Here is a 17,972-nt window from a genome sequence, read left to right as displayed (position 1 = left end):
TTATTTTCAGGGGATGTCTTATGTTTTTTTATTAAGTATGGTACAGTTTAACCTACAAGGTTAAACTGCCTATCCCTATCACTATGGCTTATTTTCGGGGTATGGCTTATTTTTTGGGTATGACTTATTTTCGGAGAAACACGGTACAGTATTAGAACAAAAAAAGGTACCTGAGCAGTTTACAGCAAAAATCTAAAATGTTACACTAAAAATGAACAACATGAAAATTTAAAATATTAGTTAATCAGGTTTTTTTATATATATAAAAAAAGAACCACCCACAACCCATACTTTTAGTTAAAATGCTAACATAACATGCCTTGGCAGGCTAGATGAAACAAAAAGGCTTTTAGCTGTTGACTAAAACAGTACAGTAAAGGCACCTGCCTGAAATAAACGGGGCAGCGAGTTCCAAAGATGGGTTTAGCCACACAAAAGGATCTACTTCATACAAAAGCAGAAGGACCATTGTGTGTCACTTGCAGCAGCCAGTCCTGCAGATCTAAGGAGCCAAGTGGGCGCTCATGGACGGGAGGCAGTCCTTCAGGTAAACTGGCCCCAAGCTCTTAAGGGCTTTGTTTACTCTCATGTTGAGCCTGTCCACGTCACAACTCGATGGCCAGTGCAGATCTCTGAGTAGGGATGTTACCTGCTTGACACGGGGGTCAGGCTCCCATCAGTCATTGTGCCACAGAAATCTTACCTTAGGTCGCCGTGACGCTTGCCTTCTAATTTCTTTGGGGACAAGTGGCCCCTAGTTCCAGCAGACATTATCCATGCTTGTTTGTTTTTGTCTGATTCCAGATCCAAATATTCCTCCACAAAATGGGTTCCAAGGACCGCGTTCTGGTGCGCCTGGAGCAGTCTACCGTCTTCAATGTGGAGCAGGAGAACAAGTTGCAGAGTGCCACTTCCTACTTCCTGGGTGGTGCGCCCACCTCCATTCTGCCCGAAAGGTAAGGCTTTTGTGTCATTCGGCACCCGGGGTAGGCTTAAATTTCCTCTCTTCTGTATTTGTCATCGTGTTTCCTTACAAGGGCCACACTTTCATGCTCAGCATTGCAGAGACTTCTGGGTCAGACCTCGTTTTACAATCCCTCACTGGCCGTTTGGTTTTACAAAGTGCTTATGGGAGGCAGGGATAGAGTTTTACATCGGCTTAAAAAAAAACAAAAACCACAGACCCTGTTTTGGGGTTCAGCACTTGATACTGCCGTTTTCTCCAGGTCCGTTATCGCAGCTGTGAGATTTGGGTAAAGAGGAGCTTGGGTTGCGCTTGCCATGCTCACAGTAGACACATTGAAACTGAGGGACAGAACTAAAGTGGGTCCATTGATTTCAGTGGGTCTGTTCGAAGTCAGACTTGGTTGCTTGCAATTCTCGGGTTCAGCAGCTTTGTTTACTGCCTCTTCTGCCTCCTTTAACTCTCTCTGCCATCAGACACCTTGTATGGAACCCCACACAAGCTCTTAGACAGCCAAAACTGCTTCCCTCCCCACCCGACATTTTCAGTATGACTTTTTTTTTCAGCCTGAAGAAAATATTCCCCAAAGGCGGATCCATCCGAGGATGCATGAAAGGGTTGAAGGCTCTTGGAAAATATGTTGACTTAAAACGTATGAACACCACGGGAGTGAGTTACGGCTGTACCTCAGACCTCCTGGTGAGTAGGACGTGTTTGGCCCGTTTGCTGTGCTTGCCCCTAAGAATCGCACCGTTTTAATCACCTGCCTGCGATTCGAAATTGTTTTTACGTATGGTTTTTTTAAATTGCTTATCGTTTCGGGGTGGGAAGCAATTCAGACATGAAAATAAATGCACCAGACATTCAGCTGGGAAGCTCACAAGCAGGTCAGCGACTGAAAAAGTACATTGGAAGGGACTTCCCCATCTGTGTGTCTACTCAGGGGCAAGTCTCATTGCTGCATGGGTTCTATTGGTATTGCAATCGTTCTGTCGCCTTCGCAGGTGGCTCGCTCGGTTAAACTTCACGGCCACGGCTTCTTGACGATGTCGCTGCAGGATGTGCCCTCTTTGCAAGATTTCTACACTGGTTTCAGCTTCCGCACCACCCAAAGCCGTGGCTTGATGTTCCACCATGTTACAGAGGTATGCCTTCCCTGCGTCTCTTGGCTGATGTCCCACTGTAGCACCCATCAACTCTCCTAAGTGGCTGATGGGCACGAATCGTTCCTAGCACTCCTTTCCTCCCATTGAGAACCAGTGTAAGAGAACACTTAAGTGTCGTGGAAGATACACATCCTATTCTTTCCCTTTGTTAGATGCTCCACGATTTGTGTCATCTTGGCACAACGGGTGACCTCTGAAAGCTTGACTGCCACTTGTATTCCCAAGGGAGGAAGACTTTCTATTTCCTACTCAGTTGCCCCATCTCACAGCTCTGGCTGGATCTTCTTCAAGCTTTGTCTGTTGTGAGAAAAGTGTCAATTTCTGTGCCTTTGTGTTCTGTATGCTCTGGAACGGAAAGACACGTTGCTGTACCTGGAACCTCATTTCACCCTTGATATGGTGAAATTGCTCTGAGTTTGCCGAGGGCCTGTGACACATACATAAGTTATTCTCCTCTTTGTCTTTCTAGGAGGGTACCTGCCAGGTTTCCTTGCAGAATGGCAGAGTGGCCGTTAGCGTCCTCTCTACAGAGCTCACCACCAAGAACGCATATGCAGACGACACAAGCCACTATGTTGCTCTCTACAGCGACTCCGCAGGGTATACCTTTCAGAGCCACCCTTTTCTGCTGCATGTTGGTTCATGGCATCCCCTTCTTCCCCAGCACAGGGGGAAGAGGGACTGGCACAAATGAATCATGTCTCCTTGAAACCAAATGTGTTTTCATTCCAGAGTCCGGCTTTACGTTGACGATCAGCTTCAGGGAAGCCAACCGGGCCCTGATCGCCACAGGAGGCAGAAGCGGCAAGATGAGCTGGCCGTCTTTCAGCTAGGAGGCATGCCTGAAGCCGGCGAAATCGGCAACCTCACAGGGTGCATCGGGAATGTCTTTGTCAGGAGGTGAGTGGGGACAAGGTCTTGTGTTCCTCTCATACCCAAAAAGGGTGGTTCCCCAGGAGGAGTGATTAGCAGTCATGGCGTGGGAAGTGGGGCCCCACCGGCTGCAGTGACATCACGCAACAAGGGTTGGGCAGGAAGCACGGTGGCAAGGATGGGGGTGCGTCTGCAGCCATGGCCGTCAAGGGAGAAAATGTCCTCTCGGGGCTCCAGGATAACCTGAACAAAACAGCAAAATTGGAAAAGAGGCTTGGTGAGAGAGGCATGGCCAGGACCTAATTAATCTGCCCTCATTAAAGCCCTGCGAAGATTGAGAAGACTGGAGCATCTTGGAGTGAAGAAACAGCCCGCAAAGACGGAATAATGTGGTCTCCTGGGAGAAAGCAATTAAAAGTCTCTGTTGTCTAAGCAGGGTGGGGAGGGTTACTTTGGGCAAAAGCAATAGATTGAGACTGAGGCTAGCAGGCAGAGAGGATATGTCAAGACAAAAGATTAAGCAACCAGAGGATATGACAATGCAAGATCCCCACCACAGTTTGATTGGGTAATCGTAGGGAGCAAAGGTGACGGCCATGAGCCAATCGAGACAGGGTATCCAAAGTCCACATCATATTTGGGCTCAAGTGCCAATGAAGTTCTGTACAAAACCGAGGTGCAGGAAGCTGTTCGAGAGCAGATGACTATTTATTAGGTTACTAGTGGGACAGTGCCAGTTGGAAAGGAGGCTTTTGCCTCCCCAGGACTAATGAATGATCAAATGCAGACGCATGCTCTTGTTGGCAGCTGGCAAATAGATCAGGTGCCTAGCTATGCATCAGCGCACCTCCAGAACTCTTTCCCATTTCAGACCCTGAGGAATAAGTGTCTGCTGTTAAATGAGGATAGCAAGTTTATATCAAGCATCGGCCAAAGTTTGCTTCCTCTGTGCACTTATCTAAGATTCCCCTGTTGCACACCAACCTGTGGAAGGACGCCAGAGGAATCAGGGAGTTCAGCCGCATTGTAGAACTTAATTAACTTCATTAATGGCAAATGCCTGCCCTCTTGTTCACTTTGCAGTGCCACTAGTAGCCTCCAACCATAGCTGGCTAGTCCAAGGATTTGCCCAGTGTTGCTATCCAGGCATCCTAAAGTGCACCTCTGTGTTACGCTACTGATTCTATAATCAATTTTCACTGCAGTCATTTCATTTCGAATTCATACATCTTGAGGGCTTTGAATTTCAGCTGGAAGCTGAAATAAAGCATCACCTTCTTTGAAAGCAACAATATTGATACAATCATACCTCGGGTTACAGACGCGCCAGGTTGCGTTTTTTTGGGTTGTGCAAACGGGTTACTTCTGGGTTTTGGCGCTCGCGCATGTGCAGAAGTGCCGAATCGCAACCCACATGTGCGCAGATGCGGTGCTGCGGGTTGCGAACGTGCCTCCCGCAGGGATCACATTTGCAACCCGAGTGTCCACTGTAGTTGTTTGGACTAAATAGCCATGGCAAGTTTGGGTTTTCTGGTTGGTTACAATTCTTCAGATCAGGTCCGATGCCATGGCTGTACTTGGGTGTTGCCTGCTGATTTCACCATTCATCTACATTGATGCTCCATACTTCAGCATGCACCTGCTTAGGAGCTGCTGCACTTCATCATGTGGGAATTGGCAGCAGTGCAACACACACACATGCATGCGTGCACTCACACACACACACACACACACACACACACTTCTCTTTCTCTTTGGCGATCACTCATAGCCGTGTAAGATTGTCTTCCATAAACACGGTTTTAACAATGGGTCCGTAAGTGACTGTAGAGGCCAATTCTGGATCCACACGTCCTTCCACAGTGGGGACATTGGTTTCCAGGCGTGAGTTAATTACACACACACAGCTCTGCTGGGGTAAAACTCCTTGCTCCGAGACATAAGCCTTGTTCTCCCTCGTGTGGCCTAACTGTGCAAATGCACAGATCCTGGATCATCTACACAGGTTGTGTTGCTGTTGTCAGAAGTAAAATAAAATACAACATTTGGGGTTCAGGAAGAGTCTGGAATGAGAACGAAGATGCAGACCTGAGATGATGCCAGGCAGGAACAGAGCAGGTGCAGTCTACAATGTCCTTCTTGAAGATCAGCTGCAGGCAGATACAATATTGTGGGTTAATGAAATAAGTGGAATTTGGTTGTTGTCCATACATGACAAGGACAATTAATCCACAAGAACCGGAGAGTTGCTTTGGTTCCAGGATGAGCTAATATAGTCAGAAAGGCCTCTGCCAGCTTCTCGCCATCTGGCTGTGGTCCTGGCTGAACAGCTGCTGAGCTCCTTTCCCTTTCTGCAATAGGAAATCAGACCCGCAGATGGTCGTGGACCTGCAGCAGAGCACCAAGAACGTCAACGTGACCATGAACTGCCCCAGGGATCGGCAGCCCCAGCAGATGAGGGCATCGGAGAAGAAGGGCAAGTGGAAACCGAAGGTGATGGAAATCTTTGCAGCTGTCCTTTCCATTCCCTTAAAAGGGTCTACAGATGCAGTAGCTGTTAACTATAGGGACAGAGACAAGAGGTCCAGCCTGCAGCCTGTGCTGCTTTTTGTTCTGAAATATTCAGAAGCACCCTGGGAAATGTTCAGAGCAGCTCTTCCCCATTGCCTGCTAGGCCCTCACCTAGGCTCATGGTCCAAGCAAGGACTCCTGTGTATGGATTTCCCTTATTTTGGTTTCACAAAAGTGCATCCGTTCCACCCACAGAAGAAGTCAATACGGGAATTGTGTTGCTTGGGAAGATAGCTTCTATCCAGCTGCCCTTCCCTCTCTGGCAAGCATGCACTCCATTCACACACAAGAGCCCCTGGACAACCTTCAATCCAGGTTTGGCTCAGGATGAGGGATTCAAGAGAGCAGCACAGAACTTTGTGAAACACCTACAGGAATTTCAGAAACAGCTTACAGTATAAGCACCCCACAATGCATTCAAATGTTCATGTGTGGGCATAATTGCATGTGCTACCTCTACCATTGCTTGCACACACGCAAACATGCTTGCCTCAAACACCTTATGCCTGTATGCATTCTTTGGGATGCACTAAGTGGGCTACTGTTTAGGGAAGTTTTTAAGGACTGATGTTTTAGTGTATTTTTAATCTCTGTCGGATGCTGCCCAGAGTGGCTGGGGAAACCCAGCCAGATAGACGTAATACAAATAATAAATTACTACTATTACTACCTACTACTACCAGTGCCATAAGTTGAGAGACATGTTACCAGTGCTGTTTTTCTACAAAAAGAGGTGCCGTAATTCGCCATGAACACGTTCCTTTCTTCTCTTATAATGGCAATGGTGCTCACCTGAGAGGTCCCAGAACTGAGTTCTGGCGAGTTCCAGCTGGAAAAAAAACCACCCCTGCATGTAACCTTGTCTCCTCTGCAGTGCCACCCATTTGGGAGGGCGGGGGCAGTTTTGTGAACTGTAGCCATTCATGTTACCTGCTACTTATAAGATTAGGATTAATTTTCTCCTTGAGTTTTGAAGCCAGGTGAGAGTCTTGAGGAGCAAGCCGCATGTCCTCTTGCTTTTCAGCCCATTGAAGCTAAGGTGGTTCTCTTTACGGAGGAGGATTTCTGAATTATTTCCCTGCAGGTGCCAAGCAAGTCAATGCTGAGAGATAGGAGCTGCCATTTACCCAAATACCCCCAAGCCTTTAAGAATGCCTTCCAGTTTGGTGCGTCCCCAGTGAGCCGCTTGGAATTTGATGACATTCCAGCAACATTCCACGAAAGGTAAGGGGAGGGGGGAGCAAGTAGTCTTTCTTTTCCCTTCCTAATTGAGAAATGCTCCCCTACATTCCAACATAAAAATTGAAAACTGAAGCACCTGAGAAATGTGTCTGGCTTTACGGATCCTGCCATCGCAGGCACTCTGGATTAGGATCCCCTGACTCAAAAATACTTTTGTGTTGGGCTGCAGTGGGTTCTGTGAGATGCTAAAACATAAGAAAGCCATTGTATAAGTTTTTTGTTGTTGTTGTAAGTGATCTTACAACCGGAAAAGCTGTTAACACTTTGCAGAGACTGCAGCCCAGATGGCAACAAATCCCCTTTCCTTGTTAAGAAATCATTGGAATGATCTGGAGCTTACTGAAGGGAGGTGTTCTTAACAGTTGCCTCCTCCTCCAGAGTGTCATAAAGATACCTGTATGGAATCCCCAGAGGACACTTCCTGAAAATGGGAGTTGAGAAGGCGAGGCAGAAACTGTGGGCAGAATGTGCTCATAAATGGTGTAGTGGTTAAGAGTGGTAGACTCCTAATCTGGGGAACCGGGTTCGCGTCTCCGCTCCTCCACATGCAGCTGCTGGGTGACCTTGGGCTAGTCACACTTCTCTGAAGTCTCTCAGCCTTACTCACCTCACAGAGTGTTTGTCGTGGGGGAGGAAGGGAAAGGAGAATGTTAGCCGCTTTGAGACTCCTTCGGGTAGTGATAAAGCGGGATATCAAATCCAAACTCTTTTCTAATGGCATCCAACCCTTCTCTTTCTGCAGGTTTCACTTCTCCATGGAGGTCAGACTGAACTCATCCAACGGTCTCCTCTTTTACATGGCCAATGAATCTCTGGGATCCTTCTTCTCCCTCTTTGTCTCCAGCGGCCGCTTTGTGCTCTTGGCTGATATCAGCGGAAGGAAACTGAGAGTCAGGAGCAAAGAGAAGTACCATGATGGAAGGTGGCACACAGTAAGGAGGGGGGAGACTGGGATGGGGACACTGCCTTGCCTGGGCCAGGGGCTGCCATTTTGAATGTTCTTTCCACGTGGATGAAAGTACACCAGATTCTCCTTGCTATCCCTATCCCACAGTTGCCTACTTTTCCATTGGACTAAGCATCAGTCAGATAATTTGGTAGGGATCATTTGACCATGAAAGAGCATAAAACAAGGAGGCATTATGTATTGCATGAGGGACGTGGGTGGCATTGTGGTTTAAACCACTGCGCCACTTGGAGTTGCTGATTGGAAGGTCGGCGGTTCGAGGCCCCATGACGGGGTGAGCTCCGGTTGTTCGGTCCCAGCTCCTGCCAACCTAGCAGTTCGAAAGTACACAGTGCAAGTAGATAAATAGGTACCGCTCCGACAGGAAGGTAAACGGCGTTTTCGTGTGCTGCTCTGGCTTTTCCAGAAGCGGCTTAGTCATGCAGGCCACATGACCCGGAAAACTGTCTGCAGAAGCGGACAAACGCCGGCTCCCTCGACCTGTAAAGCAAGATGAGCACCGCAACCCCAGAGTCATTTGTGTCTGGACTTAACTGTCGGGGTACCTTTACCTTTATGTATTGCATAAAGTCTGATGGATTCATGAAGCACAGCCCTCGGACTGCATTTACTTCCTTCATGAACATTTGAATAAGGCTTTTAGAAACATGAAATGTAAAAGTTAGTGACTTAAAGGTTGCATTCGATCCCAGTCCTACTCAGAGTAGACCCATTGAAATTAAAGAACACAGCCAATGAATTTCAGTGGGGAAACTCTGAGTAAAAGTTGGGGTTCGACCCTTACTTGTTTAGATTGGTTTCATTCCTAAAATACTCGTTGCAGAAAAACCGTCCCAATAGAACCTAGTGAATTTACACAAACTGACATTTACACAAATATAATGAGTAAAAAATGCACAGTCCTTTGTCTGAGGAAACAATGGCAGCCAATCTCCTGGTGATGGCCACGTCTTCTAATCCTGACGGACTTGGCTGGGGGCTATGCTGCTGCCTTGAGAATGATGCTGTGCAACTTTGCAAATGAGATTATTTCCCTGGTAGAAATCTAAAAATACACAAATGGTTTGGGGGGGGGAGGTAACCCACATACTTAGGCTACAAGTATGCCAACAGCTGCATTCATAAGAGTGTCAGAACTGCCTGCAGCTCCCTGCTGAGTGAATAGTGCCAACCACCTGTGTGGAATGAGCCTTATCTGACTGTAGAATAGGAATCTCATGAAGCCTTATTTAAGGCAGGTGAAAGAGTAAGTGTAAAGCTGGAAGAGGAAATACAAGACAGCCAAGTTAGACATGAACCAAGGGCCATCTCTGAAAAAATATAGCAATAAAATAAAAGCTTGCAAGTAAATAAAAATCAGTGTGACCCCAGTTAAATGAAGTGCCGAATGTTCTCAGACCTTAGACAATCAATATTTATTTTCCCCTGTGCTTGGGACTTGCAGATTAACCTGGGGAAAACTCGTTGATTCTTGGCCTCCATTTCCCCTCTGTAAAAAAGAGGATTACAGTAAAAACCACTCCGTGCCAGGTTTGTTGTAGGACTGCACATGCTGAGTGCAGATACCCAAAGTGACCTTGCCAATATCGTATCACGTTAAATCAAAGATGGCCTTTCTTATTTTGTCCCGATTCCAACTCACGTCAGCCCCAACCAGCATGGCCAATGGCCAGAGATGCTGGAGGTTGGCTGCAGTCCATCTGCACTTGAGGGGCCACAGGTTTAACCCCCCCCCGGGCATTAAAGTAAACAAGCTCTTGAGTGTCATAGACTGGTAAAGGTGCCAAGAACCAAGCAGCTCTGATGTGCGCCTCTTGCAATTGTCAGGTCTTCTACAGCAGAGACAGAAGCAGAGTCCAGCTCATCATCAATGGATTGAGAGCCCAAGAGAAGTCCCTGCCTGTTGCTGGAGACTTCTGGATCCCTGGTCCTTTTTACATTGGAGGAGCCCCTGTGGAGAAAGCAAAAGCACATATACCAGTAAGGATCCCAGGAATCCGCCTTGTAGAATGTCAAACTGTTTGCCCATTTATTGCCTATCCTGGAAGCAGCTCTCCAGCATCTTGGGGACAGAATGTCTACATGCAAAGCATGTACTGTGCCTCTCACCTTGATCCTTTCCCCATTCAACACCTGGAGGATTTGTAGAAAGTACTGCATTTGTCGATAGTATTGTGCGTGGTGCATATCACTTGAGGATGGGTCTGGAGGATATATTATGAAAACACCCCCTCCGAGGACACATTTTCCAAAACAAACTCCCTGGGATGTTAGGAGAGAGAGGCACCACGTACACTAGTCCCCTCTGAAAGTGTCGCATGGCAGCCTTGGTGCCATTGGTCAGGAGGGACACCTTTGTTTCTGCCACCACTCTTGTTGTTGTTGTTTAGTCGTGTCCGACTCCTCGTGACCCCATGGACCAGAGCACGCCAGGCACTCCTGTCCTGCACTGCCTCCCGCAGCTTGGCCAAACTCATGTTTGTAGCCTCGAGAACACTGTCCAACCATCTTGTCCTCTGACGTCCCCTTCTCCTAGTGCCCTCAATCTTTCCCAACATCAGGGTCTTTTCCAAGGATTCTTCTCTTCTCATGAGGTGGCCAAAGTATTGGAGCCTCAGCTTCACGATCTGTCCTTCCAGGGAGCACTCAGGGCTGATTTCCTTAAGAATGGATAGGTTTGATCTTCTTGCAGTCCATGGGACTCTCAAGAGTCTCCTCCAGCACCACAATTCAAAAGCATCAATTCTTCGGCGATCAGCCTTCTTTATGGTCCAGCTCTCACTTCCATACATCACTACTGGGAAAACCATAGCTTTAACTATACGGACCTTTGTCGGCAAGGTGATGTCTCTGCTTTTTAAGATGCTGTCTAGGTTTGTCATTGCTTTTCTCCCAAGAAGCAGGCGTCTTTTAATTTCGTGACTGCTGTCACCATCTGCAGTGATCAAGGAGCCCAAGAAGGTGAAATCTCTCACTGCCTCCATTTCTTCCCCTTCTATTTGCCAGGAGGTGATGGGACCAGTGGCCATGATCTTGGCCACCACTCTATAGATCAGCATCTTTCAGAAAATGGGGGCTGCGTGTCTGGGGGCCCAGGGAGCAGTTCGTCCCCTGCCCACACACTGCCTAAGAGCCAGCTGACACTGTAGGCAAACTGGAAAATCCCATACAGGTGGTGGGGCAGTGGGCCAAGGCATGTACCACCCCATAACACAGGCCATAAGGTGGTACATCTATATGCTCAGTCCTCACAGTCCTTCCTGCTAAATCAGGAAGGTAGCAAGGTTGTGAGAATTCAGACTAGTCCCTGAGTCACAAAGATGGGTGTAAGTGTAAGTGGGAGGACACATGCCCACTGTCCCCCCCCCTTTTCCCAGTTTGTTGTGTCTGCAAACTGGTCCTTTGGTGCCACCGGTTAACAGTTGTGTTAACATGCAGAGGAATTCCAGGGTTACATCCTGCATCAGTGACTAAAAGCCGTCAAGCGGGGCCTTTTTCTGCCCAAGGGCTGAATCTCCTGGTAGAATCATAGAATCATAGAGTTGGAAGAGACCACAAGGGCCATCCAGTCCAACCCCCTGCCGAGCAGGAAACACCATCAAAGCATTCTTGACATATGCCTGTCAAGCCTCTGCTTAAAGACCTCCAAAGAAGGAGACTCCACCACACTCCTTGGTAGCAAATTCCACTGCTGAACAGCTCTTACTGTCAGGAAGTTTGGTAGCAAACCTCCTAGGGGCTGCATGCCCTTGAAAGACAATGCCAGAAGCAAAAGTGGGTAAAGAAGTGGATGTAGCTCTGTTCTTTTGTACAGCTGGCATCCTTCCACCCACAAAAGGCAGAACTTCCTACATAAACAAACAAACACACACCCACACCTTTCCATCCTTTGCCAAGTAAACTAAGAAGCGTTATCACAATTCTGAGGAACAATCCATGCAGGAGAAAACACCCGATGGCCTAGGGCAGGGCCAGTGAGGTGGTGTGGCCTAGGAGGAGTCCCAAGGGCCAGATATAACAGTCTGGAGGGCCACATTCAGTCCCCAGGTCTGAGGTTCCCCATCTTCTCCAAAACAAGTATATATACGGTCTTGTTGGAAATACAGTTGCCGAGCACTAAGAACGAAAGCCTGCCTTTGGGGGGAGGGGGCGTTGCCCGGTATGCTGAGTATTCATGTGTTTGGATGCTGGCATTTTCTTCAAAAGATCTTTTTCCTTCTTCAGGATGCTTCCGCTACCAGCTTTAAGGGGTGCATCCGGCACTTGAAACTAGACAGGAAGCCTCTGGTCTCACCATCCCGCCTCTTTGGTGTGACCCCTTGTTATGAGGGTGCTTCGGAAAGTGGTACTTTTTTCTCTGCTGATGGAGGATACGTGGCTCTAGGTACTGTATGGATCATCTTTCTTGAGGTTTCTGTACCCTGCTGGACTCCCCCCATGTTCCTCCTAGTTTTGCCAGTACATCCTCTTCTTTCCTAAGGCATAAAGGCCCATGCGTCCTCTGTTGTTCTGACAGCCCTTTCTTTTCATCCTCCAGACAGGTCCGTAGCTATTGGGCAGGACTTTGAGTTGATGCTGGAAATTCGCCCCCGGAGTGTGTCTGGCTTGGTATTTCACATTGGCACAAGACAAACGAACTACCTCAGGCTGTATACAGACAAGGAAAAGGTAATGTGATCAGACAGCAAGACGTCTGCAAGCACTTCATATACACTGGAAGTAATAACTTGTATGGTCTCTGAAGGGAACCAGAAGAGAAAATTTAAAAAATCACACCTGCTTGGCTGATCCTGTTATACACACAAAGTACAAAAATGTACCGTTAGCCAGCAAGCAAAAAGTAAATGTCTTATTGGCCAAGAGTTGGGGTTAGGGCAGACAGACATTGGGAGATTTGGTAAAGATGAAGCAACAGGAAGGGAACTGTGTGAACTATAAGCCTTGAGGAGAAATTGAGACTGCTGGATCAGCCATGGCCTTTTGCAAACAAACATCAAGCTTTCCTATGTCTCACAGCTAGGAACCTTGAAAAGCAAAAGTTGAAATTCTCAGGAAACTGAAGACCTGCTTCACAAAAGCAGAAAGGCAGGGGCCCATATGCTTAATGTGCACCTGTTGTTCCATGTGCAGAATTGGAAAAAAATGCTGCCATAACAGCCCGTGATCCTGGTTCTAGGAGCCCAAGTTGTTTGTTTCACAGGCTATTTTGCATCTCTCTATTTTGCATGGGAAAAGCTCTTGCTTATCAAGAACATGTGTATTGCTACAAATGTTATCAAGAGAGAAGCTGGTGGTACATGCAGAATTCCGTGAGTTAAACTGGGGCTGTTGTTTTGCAAGCTCATGAGTTTGCTTCCGTTCCGTCCCACTAAATGCATTGCCACAACGTCACAAGTAGAACTGTGCAGTTCATTGATCTGATCCAATAGATTTCAGACTTCTGACTGTTAAGGAACCAGCAGCTCATACACCCCTATGTTCTGAGCTGCACACTTTGGCATGCATTCAGTTTGCTCAGAGCAATGACCCGGCTTGCAGGGCACCTATACAGTGGTACCTCGGTTTATGAACACAATTGGTTCCGGAAGTCTGTTCATAAACTGAAGTGTTCATAAACTGAAGCGAACTTTTCCATTGAAAGTAATGGAAAGTGGATTAATCCGTTCCAGACGGTCCGCAGAGTACTTAAACTGAAGCGTTCATAAACTGAAGCGAACTTTCCCATTGAAAGTAATAGAAAGTGGATTAATCTATTCCAGACGGGTCCGCGGAGTACTTAAACTGAAGCGTTCATAAACTGAAGCATGGGTGTAATTGGTTCCGGAAGTCTGTTCATAAACTGAAGCGTTCATAAACTGAAGCGAACTTTCCCATTGAAAGTAATGGAAAATGAATTAATCCGTTCCAGATGGGTCCACAGTGTTCATAAACCGAAAATTCATAAACCGAGGTGTTCATAAACCGAGGTTCCACTGTACAGCCTTGTACTTGCCTCCAGCTGTGCTTTCCAGGAGCAGATCAGCAATGACAATGGGGAATCTGTGAAGTCATCACTTCAGCTGAACCACATTTGAAGTATGTTCAGGACTGTCTCCCCCTTCCCATCCTGATGGAAATTTTCTTAATCTTCTCTTGCGGGATTAGGTCACTGTGATTGCAAACACTGGTGCTGGGGAATTTGCCACCTCGGTGACCCAACCTTCACTCTGCGATGGGCAGTGGCATACGCTAGCAGGTAAGCTACTTTCCAGCTGTGTGATCTTTTCCTGCTGCGCTCTTTTTGGGGGCATGGGGATTAATTGCTTTGAGAACATCACAGCCCAAGCAGCATTCCTCAAAATCCAAGCCCTTCTCTCTTTGTCGTTGTGCTCAAACCAAGGTCCGTATTCTACAGCTGAGAAGCTGTATCTCACCAAACATTTCGTAGGAATCTGCCTTAGCATGGAGCCAGATGATTGGGCCAGCAAACTCAGTATTGTCTGCACTGACTGACAGCGGCTCTGCAGGGTTTGAGGCAGGAACATTTCCCAGCTCTGCCTGGAGACACCAGAGATTAAAAGTGGTCTCATCTGCATGCAAAGGGTGTGCTTTATCACCGAGTCAAATCCCTTCATGAAATAGGTGTGGATGTTGACTGGTCGAAGTGTGTGTATGAAAGAGAGCTTGAAAGAAGGCCCTCCAGATGTTTTGGACTACAATTCCCATCATCCCTGACCACTGGTCCTCTTAGCTGGGGATCATGGGAGTTGTAGGAGGGCCGCAGTTTGGGGATGCCTGCTCCAACACAACCCATTTCCTTCTTTAATGCTGATTAGACTTCGTGTGGATCATTAGCACCGGCTACATCTAGGCAGAATGCAAAGTACACTTCTGGAACAATCCTTCCAGCCGCTTGCACAATTGTTACATGCCCATATGCTAGTCCACGGGTAGGCAAACTAAGGCCCGGGGACCGGATCCGGCCCAATCGCCTTCTAAATCTGGCCCCTGGGTGGTCTGGGAATCAGTGTGCTTTTTACATGAGTAGAATGTGTGCTTTTGTTTAAAATGCATCTCTGGGTTATTTGTGGGGCATAGGAATTCGTTCATTCATTTTTTTCCAAAATATAGTCCAGCCCCCCCCCCCACAAGGTCTGAGGGACAGTGGACCAGCCCCCTGCTGAAAAAGTTTGCTGACCTTGTAGTCCAAATTGACACGCCTCGTTCATTTTAAGTTGTGCTAGACACTGAACCAACCCACCACTGTGTGGGAGCAAGGGCTGCTACATGCATTGAGGGAGGTGAGCTTTCTCAGCATGTTTACCTCTGACTTAGTTCCACCCCTTTCTTTCCAAGTAATCAAAAGCAGCAACGTGATTCAGTTAGATGTGGACACAGAGGGAAATTACACCGTGGGACCCAACCAAGCCCATGCTGCTACCATCAAAGAGAACTTCTACCTCGGTGGAATGCCAGGTGGGTAGCTCATGCACGGATATTTGGGAGGATCCTGCTTCTAAACCATTGCAGTTAATTTAATGCCCCCATAACTCGGCTGGTTCTTCTTGCATTTATGCCCCAGGCTTGAGGTTGTCCATCTCTGGCCTTGCACAATGAATTTCAAACTCTTCACAGGGAATTGCCACATTTGTTTGCCTGCTGAAGAACATTACGCATCTGTCACAGAATCTCTTTGCATTTTGGAGTGTTCCAATGTTCAGCTTGCATTCCAAAAGGTGCTCACTTTATGCAGCACAAAATTTAAACAAGCTCTTTCTGTGACATAGGGAAAATCTGTGTCACAAATTCTTCTTATATGCGGCACTAGCTAAGCCCATCTGTTCTGATGTGCTGTGTATGTGCTTGCTATATTTTTTTTGGTTTTGTATTTAGTGGAGTGCACTTCCCTTTTATTAGACAAGTTAACCAATGGGCCTTGCAGGTGGCGCTGTGGGTTAAACCACAGAGCCTAGGGCTTGCCGGTAAGAAGGTCGGCAGTTCGAATCCCCACGATGGGGTGAGCTCCCGTTGCTCGGTCCCAGCTCCTGCCAACCTAGCAGTTCGAAAGCATGTCATAGTGCAAGTAGATAAATAGGTACCGCTACAGCGGGAAGGTAAACGGCATTTCCGTGTGCTGCTCTGGTTCGCCAGAAGCGGCTTAGTCATGCTGGCCACATGACCTGGAAGCTGTATGCCGGCTCCCTCGGCCAATAATGCGAGATGAGCACCGCAACCCCAGAGTCGGTCATGATTGGACCTAATGGTCCCTTTACCTTTACCCAATGGGCCTTAGTCACAATTAGCTTAAGGTGAAACTGAAGCCTAATGACCTCTGGACTGCCTAGAGTTGTGTTAAAAAACATGTTTTGCTCTTCCTTCTACAGAACTCGGAGATACTGGCCTCCCTTTGGCACCTGTGCCTCAACTCCCCTCCTACGTTGGCTGCATGAAGAACTTGGTGATCAACCGGAACCAAATTAACCTAAGAGAAGCTGGGACTGTAAAGGGAGCGGTAGGGCTCACAGGGTGCCCACTTATGTAAAAACTATTTGTACGTGTTAAGTCAGTACTGCAGGAAGCCACATGACCCTTCAGGAAGCCAGCAGGGTCCCTCAAGTTTGGGCACACACCGCATTCCTTGCCGCCTGGAGATACAGTCCGTGTTCAGCACCAACAGCAGGTGTGTTGAGAGGGCAAGGAGGCCTCATCCGTTTTTATTTGTAATTGATGATTTCCTGCCTTTACACATTGTCCACAGTAAGGTTTTTGAAGAGGGCAAGGGCATATGGTATATTTATAATACAGTGGTGCCTCGCTAGACGAATTTAATTCGTTCCACAGGTCTTTTCTTATAACGAAAAATTCATCTAGCGAATCCCATAGGAAAGCATTGAATTTTTTTTTGCCCATAGGAACGCATTAATTGAATTTCAATGCATTCCTATGGGAAACCGCGATTTGCTAGACGAATTTTTCATAAAACGAATTCGTCTAGCGAGGCAACCTCCGCTTGAGAAATCCTTTCGTTAAGCAGAAATTTCGTTAAGCAGGGCATTCGTTAAGTGAGGCACCACTGTAGTACTGTTGAAGCATAAGTTGTTCCCTCTCTCTCCCCCACACCTGGTAAGATTCTAATCAGGATGAATCTGTCAATGTAGTTTGTGAACTGCTTCAGCTAGCTGAAAGGCTCAAGGGACAGGAACAAAATTATTTAAGCACGTCTAAATATGAAAACTTTATTGCTGCCATCATCTGAATTGTATTTCACCATTTCCAAGCAGCTGGCGGCATAATAACCATTTGGTCAGGGGCCAGTATTTATTTACTGAAATAATGAACAACTGTGCAAGATGCAGGTCTTGGAGCTTCAAAGCCGTTTTGCATTGTGCTTGTCTAGTCTCTACCAAACAGGCACCCGTTGTTTCAGCAAAACAGTATTTCATGTTTTTGGTGCTAAGTTAATGAGTAGAATTAAGTCAATTGATTATGACTTGGGCAGATAACTCTTAATGTATAAGGAAAAGATGAATAAATTAATTTAAATGTGCCCATGTTGCCTCTCCAACCATGTTATAAACCAACTTGTCAGGTTGATTGTGCAGGCAATACAGCCCTAATTCCACGTGAGGTAGAACATTTAATATGTCCCTAGGAAACCCAGCCTGGTTATTATGACAAAGCTGCCAGCTGACTTTTGTACCACTGTGCTCAAAGTTCTTGCAAGGGTTTGTCAGTTATTCTTTACTCAAGAGTAGACCCATTGAAATTAAGAAGCCCATGTCCATTAACATCAACAGGTTTTCTCTTGAATAGGACTGGTATTGAATACCACCCAGTGTTTCCCAACTCCCCATGCGCATTAACTTCACAATAACACCCTCCCCCCAAAAGTATATGGTGCACTTTTAGAGATTGCCTTATATATATTTGTGTGTATATACATTGTTCATCACATGGGTCAAGATACTGCTTTGAAAAGGACTTTATAACTTATCAGTATATTGGCTGTTTTAATGCTGGGGTACATATTGTAAAATGGGTTTTAACAATTATTGGTTTCACTTTCAACCACTGTAAGTATCTGTTTTTAAGCTGTACTTTTAAGGGATGATCTCTGTAAATCACTGGTACATACTTTTAATTCAAATAAAATTTTATGATCTATAATTCATACAAACGATATGTAGTAGTGCTGAATTTGTTAAGCGTA

At 46.7% G+C, this 17,972-nt stretch overlaps 1 protein-coding gene across 2 annotated transcripts in view; it reads left to right on the top strand.

The window, feature by feature from the left end:
* Nucleotides 1–17,939, top strand: part of LAMA5 (laminin subunit alpha 5) — a 191,505-nt gene extending 173,566 nt beyond the window's left edge. For both annotated transcript variants that reach the window (XM_035123974.3, XM_035123973.3), the window contains exons 67-80: nt 805–956; nt 1,531–1,663; nt 1,969–2,109; nt 2,600–2,730; nt 2,863–3,030; nt 5,364–5,496; nt 6,659–6,798; nt 7,559–7,748; nt 9,611–9,763; nt 12,008–12,167; nt 12,321–12,451; nt 13,928–14,018; nt 15,119–15,238; nt 16,147–17,939. In XM_035123974.3, coding sequence (XP_034979865.3) covers nt 805–956; nt 1,531–1,663; nt 1,969–2,109; nt 2,600–2,730; nt 2,863–3,030; nt 5,364–5,496; nt 6,659–6,798; nt 7,559–7,748; nt 9,611–9,763; nt 12,008–12,167; nt 12,321–12,451; nt 13,928–14,018; nt 15,119–15,238; nt 16,147–16,304 — 2,001 coding nt within the window. In that variant the 3' untranslated portion in view covers nt 16,305–17,939. The remainder of the gene's footprint in view (nt 1–804; nt 957–1,530; nt 1,664–1,968; nt 2,110–2,599; nt 2,731–2,862; nt 3,031–5,363; nt 5,497–6,658; nt 6,799–7,558; nt 7,749–9,610; nt 9,764–12,007; nt 12,168–12,320; nt 12,452–13,927; nt 14,019–15,118; nt 15,239–16,146) is intronic.
* The last annotated feature ends 33 nt before the right edge of the window (nt 17,940–17,972 follow it).

Source organism: Zootoca vivipara, chromosome 7 (assembly GCF_965207765.1).
Source record: "Zootoca vivipara chromosome 7, rZooViv2.hap1.1, whole genome shotgun sequence".
Lineage (NCBI taxonomy): Eukaryota > Metazoa > Chordata > Lepidosauria > Squamata > Lacertidae > Zootoca > Zootoca vivipara.
The sequence above is the reverse complement of the archived record's forward strand: the minus strand, read 5'-3'. Positions and strand labels throughout refer to the sequence as shown.